Source organism: Orycteropus afer, unplaced genomic scaffold (assembly GCF_000298275.1).
Source record: "Orycteropus afer afer isolate SDZICR_OR568_19922 unplaced genomic scaffold, OryAfe1.0 scaffold00006, whole genome shotgun sequence".
Taxonomy (NCBI): domain Eukaryota; kingdom Metazoa; phylum Chordata; class Mammalia; order Tubulidentata; family Orycteropodidae; genus Orycteropus; species Orycteropus afer.
Window position 1 is genome coordinate 21,481,129 of NW_006921593.1, and position 14,107 is coordinate 21,495,235.

General features: G+C 45.6%; 1 protein-coding gene across 1 annotated transcript in view; it reads right to left on the bottom strand.

Moving 5' to 3' along the window:
• Positions 1-14,107, bottom strand: part of SCLY (selenocysteine lyase) — a 46,212-nt gene that overhangs the window by 25,943 nt on the left and 6,162 nt on the right. The window contains exon 3 of the mRNA XM_007943575.2: positions 7,419-7,519. Coding sequence (XP_007941766.2) covers positions 7,419-7,519 — 101 coding nt within the window. The remainder of the gene's footprint in view (positions 1-7,418; positions 7,520-14,107) is intronic.

Here is a 14,107-nt window from a genome sequence, read left to right on the forward strand (position 1 = left end):
TCCTTAGTGATACATATGTATCTATATATGTGTTAAAATGTATCTGTAAATTTATACATTTCCAACCACCAAAGACCAGTCAAGACGGGATTTAGGAAGGGACTGGCAGTCAAAGGGCAGTAACACATGTTGTCCCCGACTTACTAAGGGGCCCCATTCTGACAACACCAGGGCTGGTGGAAGTCAAATACTTTTTTTTTTTCCAATTTTTCATTAGTATGGCCTTCCATTATCAATATCTTTATAAGTTTGATCTTTATGTGTTTTGGGGGTTAAAAGCACATAAACTTACAGATCTATAGCCTTCTGGTTAGCAGTCAAATGCCTTAGGCACTATGCCACCAGAGCCCCTTTTAATACACACATACATATTACTAATAAGACATAAGGGGGAAAAAAAAAAAAGAAGAAAAACCCCAGGCAGTTGTAAATGTGAGTCAGGGCCTACCTGTAATGAAAACGAAATATCTATCTATGTATGTGAATGAGAGGAGCTCTGGTGGCGTAGTGACTAAGGCACATGACTGCTAACCAGAAGGCTGGCGGTTCAAACCCACCAACCACTCCTTGGAAGAAAGATGGGTCAATCTACTTCCGTAGTGATGCTGCCTCAGAAACCCAAGGAGGGTCGCTATGAGTTGGGTCTGACTCGATGGCACATAACAACAGCAACAACAACAACAACACGTGAATGAGGTATTCAACCTACATCAGAACCGACTGATGTCAGAACCCACGGGCAGTCATGGGAACCCTATCATGGGTCAAGGCCCCCTGCACCAGAGCAGCTGTCACAGAAAGCAGAACAGTAGCTGTCTGAATAGCAGTCACCAAAGTGCAGGAGTGAAGACCTGAAGGGCCATCCCCTGAGAACACGGCCCCTCCCCCTGAGAGCGGTCCCCTGAGAACATGGCCCACCCTGCTGTGGCATCCCCCAGGCCCTCCCCCCTGAGAGCTGTCTCTGTTTTGTTCTGTTTGTCGTTGAGTCAGAATAAATGTTGCCTGGCCTGCCCGCCCTCCATGATGCTTGGTGTGTCTGGGCCATTCCTGTGGCTGCTCTGTCCGTCCATCTCACCAAGGGTTCTCTTCATTTTGCTATTTCACCAAACACGAGGTCCTTTTCCACAGCTGATCTTTCCTGATGGCCGAAGTAAGCGAGCTGAAGTCTTGCCTTCTTCACTTCCAAGGGGCATTCTGCTTGTATTGCTTCTAAGACTGTTTGGTTTGTTCTTCTGGCATCCACAGTATATTCAGTAGTCTTTGCCAACACCACAGTTCAGATGCATCAATTCTTCTGACATGCATGGGGTCATTACCTTGCTTTTTAAAATATATTTCCTTCCTATGCAATCATCCCTAAACAATATTGGTTACTGTTTTAGTCTGGGTTCTCTAGAGAAGCAAAACCAGCAAAGCTTTATCTATCTATCTGTCTGTCTGCCTATCTATCTATCATCTCTATCTATCTATCATCTCTATCTATCTATCTATCTATCTATCTATCATCTATCTATCTCAGAGAGAGAGTGGAGAGAAATTTACCTCAGGGAATGCCTCACACAATTGTAGATGTTGGCAAGTCCCAAGTTTGTGGGTCCAGCATCAAGCTGGAGGCTTCTCCTGACTCTCGCGGCTGCAGAGGCTAATGAGCCCAAGACTGGCAGGCGGTACACTAGGCTGCTTGCTTCAGGGGATGACAAGCCCAAGGTAAGAGGACAGATTGTTGGCTTGCAGGCTGTGAAGAAGCCCAAGATTGGCTGGCAATGTGGCAGGCCGCCGATTCCGCTCCAAGAACAGGATGGTGATGAGCCCAATGCAGGCTGCAGGTCCAGCAGAGCCAGCGAGTGTCCTCAGGACGCCCGCGTATATATTGGAAACAGGCCACACCCCTGAGGAAACTCCTCTTCAGCTGATTGGCTGCTCACAGCACATCTCATCATGGAGATTACCTTACATCAGATCTCACCACGGGGGTGACTACAGCACAACTGCTTGCTTACGCCACCTAGAGTCATGGCCCAGCCCAGATGACACGCGGCCCTCACTTTCGGTCATTTTGCCTGTTGTTGGCCTTTATACGAATCGAGTTGAACTGCATGTATTTTCCCCTCAGTTGATGATTTGATCTATTCTAGCACCTGAAAACATTCCCTTGCTGAGTCCCTCTCTCACTGTCTTGAGTCTCTTACGTCGTATTAGTCACTCATTCACCTCTTGCTGCGAGTCACTCTATTGTGGTATGGTAATCCATTCACGAACCACCATGCTGTGCTCAGAAGGTCTAAAACACTGCAGACATTGAACTGTGCACCCGAGTGAAGACTGAGGGAGACCAGGCAGTGCTTCATCGGAGCCAAGATGCATTACGGTAAATAAAGGGGAAGACGTGGCCAACTCAGATTTGCTTCTTCAAAACGCAGGTGGCTCTTGACAAGCCCCAGGTCACACCCTGGTAGAAAACTCTACACCCAGCACATTGGTTCTTAGTCCAGGAGACAGGGGTCTTATAGGGGCCCTGAGCCTGGACAGCCTCTACTCTCCCCTTTAACAGGGGCCTTTGGACAGAAGAGGAGGGGGCTGCACCCCATAGGTCACAGTGGGTGGGGGTTTGGCCAGATGACCACAAACATGTCCTAGGCCCTCCAGTGTGGCCACACTGTCCTTATCTGCATAGGGAGTTGCGGAAGTCCAGGCTCCACCCTGAGAGGGCAGGTCCTGCCTGGACTCTACCCTGAGAGGGCAGGTCCTGCTATCTCCAAGAAACCTCGAGATGACATCACTTCCTGCTGACCTCCAGTAGGTCACCTCATCCCAGGCCACGATGCACCCCAGCACTGGCTCCAGACAGACCATGAGGGCCCCACCGGGCAGCTGGGACTGAGGGTGCTCTTCCTTGAGAGCCAAAAGGGCTGGGGTCCCAGGGTGGTGAGTCACAGTGCAGAGGGGCTGCCCAATAAGCTAGCGTGCCCTTTGGACTGAGCTCTTTGACCCAACATGGCCACTGTGTCGTTGTGCTAACAGCGTATCAAGGTTTACCCATCCCAATTCTGAGGAATGTCCGCATAGTCCCATTGGTGGCCACTGTGAACAACGCTACTATAAACACTCTCGTGTTCACACCCTGCTGCAGGCGTGCCTTGCATCTCCAGGATATATACCTAATGAGAACTTCTTGTTTACAGGGACTGTAGAGCCCAGGTGGCACAGTGGTTAAGTGCTCAGCTGCTAACTGAAAGGTGGTGGTTCAAACCCACCAGCTGCTATGCAGGAGAAAGGTGTGGCAGTCTGCTTCTGGAAAGATTACAGCCTTGAAAACCCTAGGGGAAGTTCTATAGGATCACTGAGTCATAACTGACTCAATGGCAACAGGTATTTATAGGGTATGCATGTCTTGAAGCTCACCAGGTACCACCAACCTGTTTTCCAAATGCTATTTTCAATATACACCCCTACCAGGACTATCTGCCAGTGGCCAGTGCTACATATCCTTGTCAATTCTGAGTGTCACTGGTCTTGTTCATTGTTACCATTCTGATGGGTATGTTGTAAGGAGCTCTGGTAGCACAGAGTCTAAGGCATTTGACTGCTAACCAGAAGGTTGGCAGTTCAAACCCACCAGCCACTTCACAGAAGGAAGAAGGGACAAACTACTTCCATAGATTTACTGCCTTGGAAACCCAAGGGGTCACTGTGAGTCAGAATCTACTGGATGGCAGTAGGTTTTCTTTTTTTTTTTTTTTTGGTTTGAGTATGTTGAGGTGTTTCATTGCAGGATCCTGAGGACTTACCAGGCTAAGGATCTTTATATATGTTGAAACCATTTGAGCTTGTCTTTTACGAAGTGCCTGTTCCAAGTTTCTTGCCCATTTTCCTATTGGTCAGCTGCCTCTTAATGACTTGTAGGACTTCCTTTATATTGTGGGTGCTAAGCCATGGTCAATAATGTATTAAAATACCTTCTCCCACTCTCTAGCTTCTCTTCATTTTCTTCATAGAGTCCTTTAATTAGTGAAAGTTTGGCATTTAGTTTTTGTTATGGATTTGTCAATCTTTTCCTTTATGACTAATGTATTCTACATTTTATTAAAGAAATCTATCACTCTTAAACATGTGAAGATACTAACATATATTATTGTGGAGGTTAAGTTTGTGTGTCACCTTGGCTAGGCCTGGTTGAGTGGCTGGGCTGAATGTAGTTATTCCCCATGGTAAGATTGGTAATTAACTCCATGGTGGAATCTATTAGAGCAGCTGAGTAGCTGCTTTGGGTATGTGGCCTGCTTCCCGGATATAAGAAACAGCTTTGGGAATGGTCTCTAGTTTATGGTACATTTGAGCCCTGCATGTAGCTGAGTCATTGTTCAGCAGCCTGCCACGCTCTGCCAATTTTGGGACTTTCAATAGACTTGAATTAATGGCCTGCCATGGGGTTTGGTAACATCAAGACTGTGCCATTTTACTTGTCAGCCTTGGGCTTGTCAGCTTTAGCAGCCAGCAGCTGTCTGAGTGAAGAAAAGATCCAGCTTCAGTGGGCCAGGGGCAGGAGGAAGAACTGAAGCCCAAGGTTGAGGGGCCTTCACCCAGCCCCTAAAGCCTGACACTTTGAACTCAGACTTCAAACCTCCAAACTGTAAGAGTATAAATTCCTGTTTGATAAGTCCATCCCACCTGCGGTACATTCCTGTCAGAGTGGCACTGGGTAACCAGAACAGAATATGGTACTAAGAGAGCAGGGTGCTGCTCTGATAGATACCTAAAATGTGGGAACAGCAGTGGACAGCATCTTTGATCTGAGACCCTGGCAGAGAGGCCCCAGCCTTGAGAAACAGCATGAGAAACGGCAGGAGCAGAGAGACAATAATGAGACGGCTCTAGCAGAGCCCAGAGACTGGCATGAGACAGGACAGCCTTTCCAGCTCATGGAGGAGAAAGCTGGATGCCATTGGGTAGGCAGCTTCCTGGCGGAGTGGGTTGCCTTCAGGCGTTAATTGGTAGAAGAGACCGGCATGAAATGGAGTAGCAGGTTGGCCAGCCCACGGAGCAAGAAAGCTGAGTGCTTTTGGGCAGTAAAATTTCTGGCGGAGTGGGCTGCCTTTGGCATTAATCAGCAGAAGCAGGGACAAGGAAACGGGAAACAGAGCTGCCTCAGCCTCAAGGGCAGGACCATGGCCTTTGGGGGTGGAGCCACCACAGCCCCTAGGTTTCAAAGAGCCAGGCCTTCACCAACTTGGTTCTGGAGCGTGGGGCTGCTCATTCATGTGAAGAACAGGGCCCACCAGGCCAAGGGGGTGAGGTCGCCACTCAGGAACTACGGGACTGGAGTCACCCAGTGAAGGAAATCTGTACAGGTGCCAAGGTGTGGAATTGTGGTGGTTAAGTTTGTGTGCCAACTTGGCTGGGCCTGGCTGAGTGGCTGGGCAGCTGAATGTAGTTATTCTCCATGGTGAGATTGGTAATTAACTCCATGGTGGAATCTATTGGAGCAGCTGAGTAGCTGCTTTGTGTATGTGGTCTGCTTTCCATATATAAGAAACAGCTTTGGGAATGCTTTGGACTCTAACTTATAGCACACTTGAACCCTGCATGTAGCCATGTCGTTGTTCAGCAGCTTGCCATGCTCTGCTGACCTTGGGACTTTTAATGGACTTGAATTAATGGCCTGCCATGTGGTTTGGTAACATTAGGACTATGCCTTTTTACCTGTCAACCTTGGGCTTGTCAGTCTTAGCAGCCAGCAGCTGACTGAGTGAAGAAAAGCCTCTTGCTTCAGTGGGCCAGGAGCAAGAGGCAGAGCTGAAGCCCAAGGTTGAGGGGCCTTCACCCAGCCCCTACAACCTGGCACTTTGAACTTAGACTTCAAGCCTCCAAATTGTAAGAATAAATTCCTATTTGTTAAGGCCATCCAATTTATGGTATATTCCTGTCAGAGTGGCACTAGGGAACAAGAGCAGTTAGCTCCTAAACGATTTATAAATTTTACCTTTCACAGTTAGGCCTTTATTCCCTTTGGAAATTTTTTCTTTTTTTCTTTATGGTTAGAAGCAGAAGTCCGATTTCCTTTTTTCTTTATGAATATTCAGTGTCCCAAGGCCACTGATTGAAAAACCATTCTCCCCATTCTGTTGTGCCATCTCAATCATATATATAATCTTATAATCCATCCTTTAACTCAGAAAAATTTCAGAGTAAGAGGGCACTATGATAGTTACAGCAGGACAACAGATGTCTCCTGGACAGTCAATCACTCTTGTCCTATGACAACGGTCCACCTGAGCATGGCTGGTTCTAGGCTATTGTCCATCCTTGCACCCTGTCTTCATTAATAGCACTTTATAAAAGGCCTCTCACTGTGTTTTTAATCTTTAAGGATCTTGGGTATTCTTGGCTTTTGTATTTCTATATAAATCATTTTGTGCGATCCCACATAAAATGTGTCAGAATTCTGATAGGGGTTGCACTGAATCTACAGATCGATTTGGAAAGAACTGGCATATTTATAATATTGAGTCTCCCAATTCATGAACATGGTATATCATGCCATTGATCTAGGTCTTTGAAATCTCCCAGTAGTACTTCTAACTTTCCTGGTGAGGGTCTTACACAAAAATTTTACTAGATTTATTTCCTAAGTAATTGATATATATTTTTGATGCTCTGGTAAACGCCTGTTTATTGCTGGAATATAAAAACACAATTGCTTTTTGTACCTAGTAACTCTGCCACATTCCCTTATTAATTCTAAGAATCTAGCTGCAGACTCTTGGATTTTCTGTGTGGACAGAAACGAGCTCTGGTGGTGCAGCGGTAAAGGCATTTTGGTGGTTCACACCCACCAGCCACTCTGCAGGAGAAGATGAGGCAATTTACTTCTGTAAAGGTTTTCAGCCTTGGAAACCCTACGGGTCACTATGAGTTGGAATCGACTTGATGGCAGTGGGTTTGAGCTTTGGATGTGTGGACAGAACCTGCCATCTTTGGATGACAGGTGTGCCTTTCTTTCCAGCAAGGAAATGAGGCAGTCGGTGTTACTAATCAAGCAAAGGCTGTGGCGCTCACTGTTTTCTACCTATTTAAAAAGTTAAGTACCTTTGAACAGGTCAAACCTCAAACTCTGAATAATACAAACAATTTAGTAGGGATTCAAAGGAATGATTCCAGGGCAAACATGAAGAGAAAACTCTCTTTATTGAAATACCAAAGGAAAGCAAGATAATTCACACTTTATATTACAAATATCCTACCAGTCACCCAGAGTGCACTTACAGGATACATGGTGGCTCTAAATATAGCAAGTTAATTTTTAAAATAACAAGAGCAAGCACTATTGCTTCTTTTTAAAATATACCAAAAGGGAAGTGATTCTCTTTTTATTATAACTTACAGCTAAACAAACCTGAGTCTTTACTTAGAAATATTACCTCCGTGCCCCCAGAAGTGAAGATTATGTCTTGAGGTTTCCCGCCTATCATCTTCGCAAGGTTTTCCCGAGCTGCGTTTATAATATCCTTGGCCTTTCTGCCTTGAGGGACAAAAAAGAGATTATTAGCACTGCTACCCCAAGTCCAGTCAGCACAGGTTTAAAAGAAGGACCAGACACAAAGGAGTGAAGGATCAATAGGCCACTCTAAGATGAGATGAGTTCCGGTAACACGAACACAACGACAAGCTACGGCCTAGAAATAACTCGGCAAATGGGCAGCAGAAAGATATTAGCATTTACTGCAAACTACTGGGATTTCAGTGACTTAGTGAGAAACAGAAATAGACAGTCAACGTGGGAGGATTCCTGGGAACCTCAGGATTCCCTAAGACATGGTTTTCTTCTTACCAGATGCTAGAGGAGAAGGGAAGCTGTGGCCATCTGCCTTGCTTCCCACTCAAGACAAGACAATGCACGATGGGATAATTTGCTTAAAAGCATGCTGCAAAACAACAAAAATAAACAGAAATAGAACTCATGCCTCCTCAACCCAAAGTCCAATGCCTTATCTCACAGTGCAGATCATCCTAGGTTATGGTCTCAGGGATACATTTGCTTTCAAATAGGGAATGGGGCTATGCAGCCCAGCTGTTACCCAGTTTCAACAGCTGGTGGGCAACACAGGAACTTCATGTGGCAGGGAAAGAAAAAGAGCCTGGGATGAGGAGTCCCAAAATGCTGGTGACCATTCTTATTGAAGTTGTCTGTAGACAGTAGCCTCCAAGCTGTTGGCCATAAAAGTTTAATTGTAAAAAGAAATTAAGCAGGTACTCCATTTTTCTCTTTCTCTCTATAAATTTGTAATTTCATGTATATTATAAAACATACATAAAAATATATAAGGATGAGATAAAAATAAATATGAAAAATACTTTTCAACCCTTAATACTCCTGGAACAGAGTTTAATTCTAGGTAGTGAAGGTACTTAGGTAAATCTAGTCATTTTAATTAGTGATAATTAAAAGTACTATAATAAACTGTCCATAAATTAAGGCACATGCCAGTAGCTCCACTTGGAATGTTGCATAAACCCTGCGCACCAGACACATTCCCATTCTTCCTCTGGAGTCTTTTGTCTAAGAAGCTGCAGGGCTGACTCTGAAGCAGTAGCTCCTTCCTGCTTCATTTTTCCCCTCCTCCAATCACTGTAGCCGGTTAGGTTTGTAACCTCCCTAACTTTTTCCATTGTACTTAAGAGACATACACCTTCATGCAAGCATTGCGTAGAGTTTTCCCCAAAAATAGACTTTATAATTTATATACAGTTTTGGAATAACTTCCTTTTTCCATTTACAGTCTTGGAGATCTTTATAGGTAAGGGCCTATGGTGCCACTTCCCTACCACTCTACCTACTGGAGTGACTAAAATTAAAAGACTGACCATTCCAAGTGTTGACAAGGATGTGGAGGAACTGGAACACTCATATTCTGCTAATGGAAACATAAAATGGTATAACCATTTCGGAAAGTTTGGCAGTATCTTAAAAAGTACAGTGTATACTTACCGTTTGATGCAGCCATTCCACTCCTAGGTTTTTATATTATTTATCCAAGAGAAAAAAGCAGTCCATCCACGAAATGTTCACAAAAGCATTGTTTATAACAGCCCAAAAAACTGGACATAGTTCAAATGTCCATCAACAAATAAACAACCTGGTGTGCTGCATACAGTTGTTGCTGTTGTTAAGTGCCGAATCGTCTCTGACTCACAGTGACTCTACGCACAGCAGAACGAAACACCGCCTGATCCCGAGCCAGCTCCACAATTCTTGCTACACTGGAGCCCATCGCTGCCGCCACCACGTCAGTCCACCTTGTTGAGGGCCTTCCCCTTTTTCGTCGACCCTCCACCTTACCAAGCATGACATCGTTTTCCAGGGAATGGTCCCTTCTGACAACATGACCAAAGTAGGTGAGATGAAGTCTGGCCATTCTTGCCTCCAAGGAGCATTCTGGCTGCACTTCCTCCAGGACAGACTTGTTAGTTCTTTTAGCAGTCCATGGTACTTTCAGCTTTCTTCACCAACACCACAGCTCAAAAGCATTAACTCTTCTACGGTCTTCCTTATTCATTGCCCAGCTCTCACACGCAAAGATGTCTCCTTGGAGACATCTTTGCTCTTCAGCACTTGAAAGAGGTCCTTTGCAGCCGATCTGCCTGGTGCTATACATCGTCAGTCCTGACTGCTGCTTCCATTGCTGTCAATTGTAGAGCCAAGCCATGTGAAGCCTTTGACAATTTCAATCTTTTCTCCACTTATCGTAATGCTGCTTATAGGTCCAGTTGTGGGGATTTTTGTTCTCTTTATATTGAGATGTAATCCATACTGCAGACTGTGGTCTTCAATCTTCATCAGTAAGTACTTCAAGTCATCCTCACCTTCAGCAAGCAAAGTTGTGTTGTCAGCGTATCGCAGGTTGTTAATGATTCTTCCTTTAATCCTGATGCCATGTTATGCTTCATATAGTCCAGCTTCTCAGATTATTTGCTCAGATACAGATTGAGTAAGTATGGTGAAAGGATACAACCCTGACACACTCTCTTCTTGATTTTAAACCATGCAGTATCCCCTTGTTTTGTTTGAATGACAGCCTCCTGGTCTATGTACAGTTTCCTCATGAGCACAATTAAGAGTTCTGGAATTCCCGTTCTTCTCAATGTTATCCACAATTTGTTATGATCCACACAATCAGATGCTTTTGCATAGTCAATGAAACACAAGTAAAACATCTTTCTGGTATTCTTTACTTTGAGCCAAGATCCATCTGACATCAGCAATGATATCCCTTGTTCCACCTCCTCTTTTGAATCCAGCCTGCACCTCTGGAAGTTCTCTGTCAAACACGGCTGCAACCATTTTTGATATATCTTCAGTAAGATTTTACTTGCATGTGATATTAATGATATTGTTCGGTAATTTCCATATTCTGTGGGATCACCTTTCTTTGATGGGTACAAATTTGGATCTCTTCCAGTCAGTTGGTCAGGTAGCTGTCTTCCAAATCTCTTGGCATAACCGAGTGAGTGCCTCCAATGGGGCATCCATATGTTGAAACATCTCAATGGATATTCCATCAATTCCTCGAGCCTTGTTCCTCACCAATTCCCTCAGCGCAGCTTCAACCTCTTCCCTCAATGCCATTGGTTCTTGAACATACGTCACCTCCTGAAATGGATGAACATCGACCAGTTCTTTTTGGTACACTGACCCTGTATTCCTTCCTCCTCTTTTGATGCTTCCTGCATCATTCATTATTTTGCCCACAGAATCTTTCAATATTGCAACTCGAGGCTTAAAGTTTTTCCTCAGTTCTTTCAGCTTGAGAAATGCCAAGCGTGTTCTTCCCTTCTGGTTTTCTAACTCCAGGTCTTTGCACATTTCACTATAGTAACTGGCTTTGTCTGCTTGAGCTGCTCTTTGAAATCTTCTGTTCAGCTCTTTTATCTTGTCGTTTCTTCCATTTCCTTTAGCTTCTCTTCACTCAAGGGCAAGTCTTAGAGTTTCTCCTGACATCCATTTTGTTTTTTTCTTACTTTCTCATATTTTTAATGACCTCTTGTCTTCTTCATGGATGATGCTCTTGATGTCATCCCACAATTCTTCTGGTTTTTGGTCACTGGTGTTCAATGCATCAAATCTATTCTTTAGATGGTCTCTAAATTCAGGAGGGATATATTCAAGATCATATTTTGGCTCCTGTGGACTTGTTTTAATTGTCTTCCACTTCAAGTTGAACTTGCATATGAGCGGTTGATGGCCTGTTCCACAATCAGCTCCTGGCCTGGTTTTGGCTGAAGATATTGAGCTTTTCCATCGCCTCCTGCCACATTGATTCCTGTGTACTCCATCAGGTGAAGTCCACATGTATAGCCACCGTTTGTGTTGTTGAAAAAAGTTATCTGCAATGAATAAGTCATTGGTCTTGCAAAACTCTATTATGTGATCTGCAGCGTTTTTTCTGTGACTAATGCCAAATTTTCCAACTATCGGTGATTCTTCTTTGTTTCCAACTTTTGCATTCCAGTCACCAGTGATAAGCAACACATCTTGATTGCATGTTTGGTCAATTTCAGACTGCAGACGTTGATACAAATCTTCAATTTCCTCATCTTTTGCTTTGGTGATTGGTGCATAAATTTGAATAATAGTCGTATTAACTGGTCTTCCTTGTAGGCGTACAGATATTATCCTATGACTGCACACAGTGGGACACTCAAAACCAAACCAACCGCCACGGCAACCCCATATGTGTCTGAAGAGAACTGGACTCCACAGCATTTTCAATGGGTGACTTTTTTCGTAAGTAGATCATCATGCTTTCTTCCAAAGTGCCTCTGTGTGGACTTGAACCTGCAACCTTTCAGTTAGCAGCTGAACATGTTAGCCGTCCGCCACACCCAGGGACTCCAATGGTACAAAATCAGCAATCAAAAGGAATGAATTGTTGAGATACCCAACAGCACGGACGAAACAAAATCATTAGGTTGAGAGAAAGAAGCCAGGCAGAAAAACAGTACATGCCACATGATTCCATGTGTGTGAAAATCTAAACAATCCTAAGCCACAGCGACAGGAAGCATAGCAGTGCATGCCTGGGGCTTGCCAGGGGCAGGAATTCCAAAGGGAACTTCAGGGGGTGATGGAAATGTTTATTATCTAGATAGCTTCAAGGGTATAAACGTATGTCAAACGCTATCAAACCACACACTTTCACTAGAGTTTACTGGACATAGTGCACTCCAATCAGGCTGTTAAGGAGGGTTCCAGTTTCCTGTCTTTACTGCAGTGCTCATGCTCCGCACGGATGCAGGAGACAGACCAACGGGTCCCCAAGAATATCAGCATGCAGAGCGCCTACTGAACCCTCCACTCAGAACCACGACACCTGGAGGGTGGGGAAACTGCCAGAAACAACCTACTGGGCACTCTTGTCATTTACTTGTAACTTAGAGGATCTAATACTTGAAATAAAAACGTCGTTTCGGGACATCTGAATCTGCGCTGTAAGATTAGGTGCTGTGACTAGATCCTTGCTCAAGTTTCTACGTGGGAAAACGGACTGTGGTCTGTACTACCTAATGGGCACAGTGAGCAGATCCCACCACTATTGCTAGCATGTGGTCACGGTCTGCACGCATCCCCTGAGGTGGGCCAGCCCTCATCTTCCCACTCCTTTCCTCTCGTCAGCTGCCCGAGCGGCACTCTCTTCACCTCCTGCCGCCCAGAGCTGGCTGGCCTGGAGCTCACAAATTGGGCCTTTTTCAGGTCAGCTGCCCTTGCAGCCCAGCCCTGACCTAGCCACCCTGAGCCAGGTCAGAACACATACTCAGAAGGACTCTGTCCTTCAGGTCAGCTGCCCGTGCGGCCTGGCTCTGACCTAGCCACCCCGAGTTAAACCAGGCACAAGAGTGAGGAGTCTGCCCTTCAGGTTGCCAAACAAGCAGATGCCAGCCCTTGGCAGCTTTCAAGTTCCCCTGTGGGTTTGTTAAATCCTGGGAAAGACTCACAGAATTCACAGAGCCTGTCTGTGTTTACAGTTACCAATGGTATTATAACCAGAAAGACTAAAATAATGAGACACAAGGGTGCTGGAGTGAGACTACCACTGTTCCCAGGCCACTCTACCGTAAGCACAAGTGCTCATTGATCCGGAAGACCCCTGTACTCAGGTGTTCAGGGCCAGTCCATGTGGACAGAAGCACTGACTGCACATGACCAAACAGGATTCCACCCATCTGGAAGTCAGCTGATAAAGTGGGGTCTGCGAAGTCCCCACCCATTTGCACCCTCAGGTGCTGTCCAGAGGGTGAACATGATAAAGGCGCTGCAACTGCTGTGGAATTCCAAGGGCTGTCTTTAAGGAAAGGGGTCTGAAGGTACAGTGGTTCAACGCTCTACTAACCACACACGCCCAGCTGCTCCCTGGCAGAAAAGACCTGGTGACCTGCTCTCACGAAGATTACAGCCTAGGAAACCCTATGGGGCAGTTCTGCTCTGTCCTACAGGGTCCCCTGAGGACACACAGGAACATCTTCCAGGGACCAGAGCCAGTTAGGAGAATGTTCTTGCTCTTAGGACACACTTACTTAAGTACCTCATGACAGAAAAGTAAATAAGCAACCAAAAACTAGAAACCACCTCCATGTCCATCAGTGGAAGGCTGGTCCATACAGTCTGACAACCTCCATGTCCGTCAGTGGAAGACTGGTCCATACAGTCTGACAACCTCCACGTCTTGTCGGTGGAAGGCTGGTTCCACATGGTCTGACAACCTCCACGTCCATCAGCGGAAGGCTGGTCCACACAGTCTGACAACCTGCACATCCATCAGTGGAAGGCTGGTTCCACAAGGCCTGACAACCTCCACGTCCATCAGTGGAAGGCTGGTCCACACGGTCTGACAACCTCCATGTCTGTCAGTAGAAGGCTGGTTCCATACAGTCTGACAATCTCCATGTACGTCAGTGGAAGGCTGGTTCCACACGGTCTGATAACCTCCACGTCCATCAGTGGAAGGCTGGTTCCACGTGGTCTGACAACCTCCACGTCCGTCAGTGGAAGGCTGGTTCCACACGGTCTGACACCCTCCACGTCCGTCAGTGGAAGGCTGGTCCACACGGTCTG